The sequence below is a fragment of the Mytilus galloprovincialis genome, chromosome 9 (genome assembly GCF_965363235.1).
Source record: "Mytilus galloprovincialis chromosome 9, xbMytGall1.hap1.1, whole genome shotgun sequence".
NCBI classification, from domain to species: Eukaryota; Metazoa; Mollusca; class Bivalvia; order Mytilida; family Mytilidae; genus Mytilus; species Mytilus galloprovincialis.
The window spans coordinates 83,782,257-83,789,945 of NC_134846.1; the positions used below are offsets into that span (position 1 = coordinate 83,782,257).

Below are 7,689 nucleotides of genomic sequence, written 5' to 3' on the forward strand. Positions count from 1 at the left end.
ACTATTGACCATAACGACACAAAAATGCGTGAAAGGAAACCTACTAACATTATATTAAACATTTATTGTATTCCTTAATCTTGCAATGATAAATAATAATCATAGTAAAGGTTGAAATATCCCAAATTTTAAATTTTAAAAAACATCATCGCAATTTCAGCCATTATATACTTCGATTGTTGGAAAAAAAATTAAGACACACAAATATGTTCAATTGTAAACTTCAATCTGTGGACCACACTGACATATAACCTGTTTTGTTTATGGACCAACACAATTAATACATACTTAAAATGGCCTTTCTTTGATTTTTGCGTGTATTACGTACAATTAATAAAACCAGCATGAAATTAATATTACCATACATGTCAAATCCGATAAATAAAATGAATGTCAATAAAATACATTTGTATATATTTATCTGTAACATGTGTTGTACGATATTGATTGTCATCAGTACTAGATCACGTTAACTGCAGATCTATAGAAATGAAAAAGTTAGCATGGGGACTGTAGACAAAGCTTTTCTTAAGGCAGGTCAAGGTCCAGGCCTACAGATATGGAGGATAGAAGTAAGACATTATATATATTTTACCGGTATTATAAAAAGTTTTTTTTTTTCAAGGTCTTTGTTAATATCTTTATAAAGTGTCAAAAATGTATTGTTGTCTTTGTATGTTTCATTCTGAATGTTAAGTTATATACATTATCATTATGTGGATTAAAACCGTTTTTAAAACATGAAACTGGTCAAGAAAATATCGTAAATGTACATTTTTCTTGAATATGAAAATTATGTTATATCGCTTGATGTGAATTTGCTATATGTACGTGCATGAACATGAGTCAGTTATGAGTGATTCAGCATAAAAACAGAAATATTATTTGACTCAAGTTCAAAATGTCAGCATTCGTGTGTGGCAGCGTCTTACTCAGAAACGTGATATGCAGATTATAAAGGGTAACAAGCAGCGTCTATAAAAGAGACAGAAAATAGAAAATAACTGAAATATTATAGTTATAGACAATCTCTAAGTCAGTACATCTGTGACTTATAAATGTTATAGAACTCTCCACAATTATTCGCTTAAAACTGATTTCAATCAATCAAGCAAAAGACCATTACACGTGTAGACAGAAACTTAATTCAGTGATTCGTCATTAATGCTTTTTCGATTTTTGATTCAAAATTTGAGGAATTTAAAGTTAAATCATAATATCCCCTATGTTCTAAACATTATAATTAATCCAAGTTACCATCTGAAAAATACAAAATATTAAGAAGATATTTAAGAAAATCAAAATCACGTGACCAATATTACAATTTACCCATGGACAACTTTTAAATAGTTTGAAATTTTCAAAGGTATGGAAAAGGGGAAAACTCAAATCGTTAAAATATTAGGATGTTACTCTTTTGTATTCTAGAAAATGAAGGTAATTCTACAAGAACCAAAGACGTATGGAGAATTCTACACCGGCGATTCATACATCCTTCTACATGTAGGTTTTATTGTTATTATAGTTACATTTTTCATTATAAACTTAGAATACCCATAATTCTATGGCATGGTCGGTACCTAATTCAAATTCACAGAAAAGATTTTTTTCATTTTCATTACATCATCAGCCACTACTTCATCTTCTTGTCCCTCTTTAAAAGTATACTTCTTGTTTGTTATATAAAGGACTGTCGATTTTTCTCTTTCACATTAAGAGGCATAATAGATATACCCAACAATGGCACCTGTTGATAGTTATTAGTCATAATTATGATCGTTTTATTGCGATTCCATATGGTGTTCTTAAACGATAAAAAAATCATTTGAATTTATGTAATGTTATATTTAACAAAACAAAAAAAAATATTGACATTTAATGAGCAGTTGTGTTTTAACAACGATTTTATGAAATATATTCCTTAACTAAAAAAAAAATATCATTACATATCTAATATTTGGTTTGTTATAATTTCCTGCATTAAAATATTGTGGTGTACATAAAATAAACTGTATTTTTCTTAATGATCTCATACAACCTACTTACATATAAAATGTTTATTACACATCTTCTTATATATCATTTCTAATTTTATTTTAGACGAAGAAAAATATAAAGAGTGAAAAGTTGGAATGGAATATTCATTTTTGGTTAGGGAATGATACATCTCAGGTGAATTTATATAGCACACAAACTGACTTAGTATTATCTCTGGATTTGATATGTTAAATTTAAGTTTATGTTAATCGAACATCTATTTATTATATTTGGTTATTTTGTTGTCAATAGTATTGTCAGCTTTTTCACAGTGCTTATAATTATGAAATAAAAACAAGTCAAAGAGACTATTTTTCGACTAGCGTTATTGTTAGCCAGGTTCACACTATGGCCTTTTTCAAGTCTTTCACTATTAATTTTAAATAGTATCAAATCCCAAGGTGCTTTTGGGTATGTCAATAGAATAGCTAATTTCTATACAGATCATTAACCGTAATTTGACATATTTTTGGCAATATTGAGTATTTATCCAAAAAATTGTATACGAACACCTCTTTTTTAAACCAAAATCATTTGGAGTCAAGCTTTCTTTTATTGTCTTAACGATATACATACATTCATTTTATTTAAACACGTCCTTTGCTGCAGCAATTGACTAAAACATGTAATTTGGCAGTTTTGTATAAAATATTACTTAAAACATCAATATGTACCGATGGATATCATTATGGTTTAATGGAAAGATGTAAAATTATTTATTTATTTAAAATTACCTAGTTTAATTTGGCTATTGATTCAGCCTCCCTTTAGACCACAAAGCTCTTCATTTGTTTTGTCATATCTTTCCTTGGCTTTCTAACTATTGGGTACGATCATTCCTGGTAAAGGTAAACAAAGAAAAGCGCTTCGAACATAAGCAATTCATTAATTATTATTTTCATTTTTATGCTCTTGAGAAACAAATATAGGGAAAATGGACCCCACTGTAAATGTCTTCAATGGACTATGCCTATGATTAAAGCCAGATTATGGGTTTTTTTCGTATTGTCTTTTCTTTGATATACATTAAGAAATCGTGATATTTTTAGGATGAGATGGGTGTAGCAGCATATAAAACAGTTGAACTGGATGATTACCTTGGTGGGGCACCAGTCCAGCATAGAGAAGTAATCACTGTTTTTTTCCTTCTAAGTTATCTTTCAAACCCACTATTGTGTAGCTGCCATCAGAAAAAATTAACTGACGTTGTTTTAATATTTTAAATTATACTATGTCAAGTCATTTCCCCTTATTGCTGTTATTCGCTGGACTTTTACGTTAACTTGTTTATATATTTTACATTTTACGTGCTTAGTTTTTCGTGAAATTATTTAACCGCGCTGAATTATTGAATAATGGACGTACTTCAGCGCCTTTATTATTTAGTAACAAAATTTAATGTTGAATGCTTCCATGCGTAATAAAAATATCAATCCTTATGTACCAATAATCATTATACATTTGCATTACATGTTTTAACAATAGAATAAGAGTTATATGATTATTACTGACAGATGTTGTCTAATACTTTCAGGTCCAGGACCATGAATCAAAACTCTTTCTCTCCTACTTTACAAAAGGAATTCGGTAAGAAATCTTGCATGTACAACTAATAACAAATTACTCCACATTATTAGTTAGCCTATCTCAAGTAGTCCTTTCGTTATTGTTCAGTTTTGCAAAACGGTAAACCTTATTTACTGTATTGTATATACGATTTGGATTAAAATCAATCGACAAAAAACTTACCTGTATTATTAGTGATCTATGTTTACACCTTATACATTATATCTCATTATTGTTAAAACTTTTGTCACCGAAGAAGGCCATTTGTTGAGCCGAAATATTTGCAATTATTATATCATCTGTTCAGTTTTTCCATCTTTGTGCAATGATATTCAACACTTTTTAGTGTTTTGTTTTCCATCTATTTATCGGTATTGTTACACAATCTTTCAGACTCATATAATTTTTCCTGTTTGTGTAGTATTGTCAATTTTGATGATCCAATACCTATTAAGTTTACTGGTTGGTAGATTCGTATAGACTCTATATATATATATAACTAAACAAAGAAAAAAACCTGACCGGTGAAGCCAAAATCATTCAAACGAAACTGAACAATAACGAAAGGACTACTTGAGATAGGCTAACTAATAATGTGGAGTAATTTGTTATTAGTTGTACATGCAAGATTTCTTACCGAATTCCTTTTGTAAAGTAGGAGAGAAAGAGTTTTGATTCATGGTCCTGGACCTGAAAGTATTAGACAACATCTGTCAGTAATAATCATATAACTCTTATTCTATTGTTAAAACATGTAATGCAAATGTATAATGATTATTGGTACATAAGGATTGATATTTTTATTACGCATGGAAGCATTCAACATTAAATTTTGTTACTAAATAATAAAGGCGCTGAAGTACGTCCATTATTCAATAATTCAGCGCGGTTAAATAATTTCACGAAAAACTAAGCACGTAAAATGTAAAATATATAAACAAGTTAACGTAAAAGTCCAGCGAATAACAGCAATAAGGGGAAATGACTTGACATAGTATAATTTAAAATATTAAAACAACGTCAGTTAATTTTTTCTGATGGCAGCTACACAATAGTGGGTTTGAAAGATAACTTAGAAGGAAAAAAACAGTGATTACTTCTCTATGCTGGACTGGTGCCCCACCAAGGTAATCATCCAGTTCAACTGTTTTATATGCTGCTACACCCATCTCATCCTAAAAATATCACGATTTCTTAATGTATATCAAAGAAAAGACAATACGAAAAAAACCCATAATCTGGCTTTAATCATAGGCATAGTCCATTGAAGACATTTACAGTGGGGTCCATTTTCCCTATATTTGTTTCTCAAGAGCATAAAAATGAAAATAATAATTAATGAATTGCTTATGTTCGAAGCGCTTTTCTTTGTTTACCTTTACCAGGAATGATCGTACCCAATAGTTAGAAAGCCAAGGAAAGATATGACAAAACAAATGAAGAGCTTTGTGGTCTAAAGGGAGGCTGAATCAATAGCCAAATTAAACTAGGTAATTTTAAATAAATAAATAATTTTACATCTTTCCATTAAACCATAATGATATCCATCGGTACATATTGATGTTTTAAGTAATATTTTATACAAAACTGCCAAATTACATGTTTTAGTCAATTGCTGCAGCAAAGGACGTGTTTAAATAAAATGAATGTATGTATATCGTTAAGACAATAAAAGAAAGCTTGACTCCAAATGATTTTGGTTTAAAAAAGAGGTGTTCGTATACAATTTTTTGGATAAATACTCAATATTGCCAAAAATATGTCAAATTACGGTTAATGATCTGTATAGAAATTAGCTATTCTATTGACATACCCAAAAGCACCTTGGGATTTGATACTATTTAAAATTAATAGTGAAAGACTTGAAAAAGGCCATAGTGTGAACCTGGCTAACAATAACGCTAGTCGAAAAATAGTCTCTTTGACTTGTTTTTATTTCATAATTATAAGCACTGTGAAAAAGCTGACAATACTATTGACCAAAAAATAACCAAATATAATAAATAGATGTTCGATTAACATAAACTTAAATTTAACATATCAAATCCAGAGATAATACTAAGTCAGTTTGTGTGCTATATAAATTCACCTGAGATGTATCATTCCCTAACCAAAAATGAATATTCCATTCCAACTTTTCACTCTTTATATTTTTCTTCGTCTAAAATAAAATTAGAAATGATATATAAGAAGATGTGTAATAAACATTTTATATGTAAGTAGGTTGTATGAGATCATTAAGAAAAATACAGTTTATTTTATGTACACCACAATATTTTAATGCAGGAAATTATAACAAACCAAATATTAGATATGTAATGATATTTTTTTTTTAGTTAAGGAATATATTTCATAAAATCGTTGTTAAAACACAACTGCTCATTAAATGTCAATATTTTTTTTTGTTTTGTTAAATATAACATTACATAAATTCAAATGATTTTTTTATCGTTTAAGAACACCATATGGAATCGCAATAAAACGATCATAATTATGACTAATAACTATCAACAGGTGCCATTGTTGGGTATATCTATTATGCCTCTTAATGTGAAAGAGAAAAATCGACAGTCCTTTATATAACAAACAAGAAGTATACTTTTAAAGAGGGACAAGAAGATGAAGTAGTGGCTGATGATGTAATGAAAATGAAAAAAATCTTTTCTGTGAATTTGAATTAGGTACCGACCATGCCATAGAATTATGGGTATTCTAAGTTTATAATGAAAAATGTAACTATAATAACAATAAAACCTACATGTAGAAGGATGTATGAATCGCCGGTGTAGAATTCTCCATACGTCTTTGGTTCTTGTAGAATTACCTTCATTTTCTAGAATACAAAAGAGTAACATCCTAATATTTTAACGATTTGAGTTTTCCCCTTTTCCATACCTTTGAAAATTTCAAACTATTTAAAAGTTGTCCATGGGTAAATTGTAATATTGGTCACGTGATTTTGATTTTCTTAAATATCTTCTTAATATTTTGTATTTTTCAGATGGTAACTTGGATTAATTATAATGTTTAGAACATAGGGGATATTATGATTTAACTTTAAATTCCTCAAATTTTGAATCAAAAATCGAAAAAGCATTAATGACGAATCACTGAATTAAGTTTCTGTCTACACGTGTAATGGTCTTTTGCTTGATTGATTGAAATCAGTTTTAAGCGAATAATTGTGGAGAGTTCTATAACATTTATAAGTCACAGATGTACTGACTTAGAGATTGTCTATAACTATAATATTTCAGTTATTTTCTATTTTCTGTCTCTTTTATAGACGCTGCTTGTTACCCTTTATAATCTGCATATCACGTTTCTGAGTAAGACGCTGCCACACACGAATGCTGACATTTTGAACTTGAGTCAAATAATATTTCTGTTTTTATGCTGAATCACTCATAACTGACTCATGTTCATGCACGTACATATAGCAAATTCACATCAAGCGATATAACATAATTTTCATATTCAAGAAAAATGTACATTTACGATATTTTCTTGACCAGTTTCATGTTTTAAAAACGGTTTTAATCCACATAATGATAATGTATATAACTTAACATTCAGAATGAAACATACAAAGACAACAATACATTTTTGACACTTTATAAAGATATTAACAAAGACCTTGAAAAAAAAAAACTTTTTATAATACCGGTAAAATATATATAATGTCTTACTTCTATCCTCCATATCTGTAGGCCTGGACCTTGACCTGCCTTAAGAAAAGCTTTGTCTACAGTCCCCATGCTAACTTTTTCATTTCTATAGATCTGCAGTTAACGTGATCTAGTACTGATGACAATCAATATCGTACAACACATGTTACAGATAAATATATACAAATGTATTTTATTGACATTCATTTTATTTATCGGATTTGACATGTATGGTAATATTAATTTCATGCTGGTTTTATTAATTGTACGTAATACACGCAAAAATCAAAGAAAGGCCATTTTAAGTATGTATTAATTGTGTTGGTCCATAAACAAAACAGGTTATATGTCAGTGTGGTCCACAGATTGAAGTTTACAATTGAACATATTTGTGTGTCTTAATTTTTTTTCCAACAAT

General features: G+C 29.0%; 2 protein-coding genes across 2 annotated transcripts; one reads left to right on the forward strand and one right to left on the reverse strand.

The window, feature by feature from the left end:
- Nucleotides 1–458: 458 nt before the first annotated feature.
- On the forward strand, nucleotides 459–3,624 carry LOC143047079 (gelsolin-like; the record flags this gene model as incomplete). The annotated part of the gene is given in 5 exon segments (XM_076220046.1): nucleotides 459–572; nucleotides 1,429–1,503; nucleotides 2,101–2,172; nucleotides 3,087–3,164; nucleotides 3,572–3,624. Coding segments are annotated over 5 exon segments (347 nt in total), but the record flags the coding sequence as incomplete, so codon positions are not given.
- A 612-nt stretch (nucleotides 3,625–4,236) lies between these two features.
- On the reverse strand, nucleotides 4,237–7,406 carry LOC143046862 (gelsolin-like). The gene is made up of 5 exons (XM_076219921.1): nucleotides 7,293–7,406; nucleotides 6,362–6,436; nucleotides 5,693–5,764; nucleotides 4,701–4,778; nucleotides 4,237–4,293 (listed from the first exon to the last, which is right to left on the reverse strand). The coding sequence occupies exons 1-5, from the start codon at nucleotides 7,359–7,361 to the stop codon at nucleotides 4,237–4,239; spliced, it is 351 nt and encodes a 116-aa protein (XP_076076036.1). The 5' UTR covers nucleotides 7,362–7,406.
- Nucleotides 7,407–7,689: the final 283 nt, after the last annotated feature.

Coding starts and splice junctions, on each gene's coding strand:
- LOC143046862 (XM_076219921.1), bottom strand. CDS start 7,361: ATGGGGACTGTAGACAAAGCTTTTCTTAAGGCAGGTCAAGGTCCAGGC. Junction 5,765..6,361: donor ATTCATACATCCTTCTACAT/GTAGGTTTTATT, acceptor ATTTTATTTTAG/ACGAAGAAAAATATAAAGAG. Junction 4,779..5,692: donor TAGGGAATGATACATCTCAG/GTGAATTTATAT, acceptor TGATATTTTTAG/GATGAGATGGGTGTAGCAGC.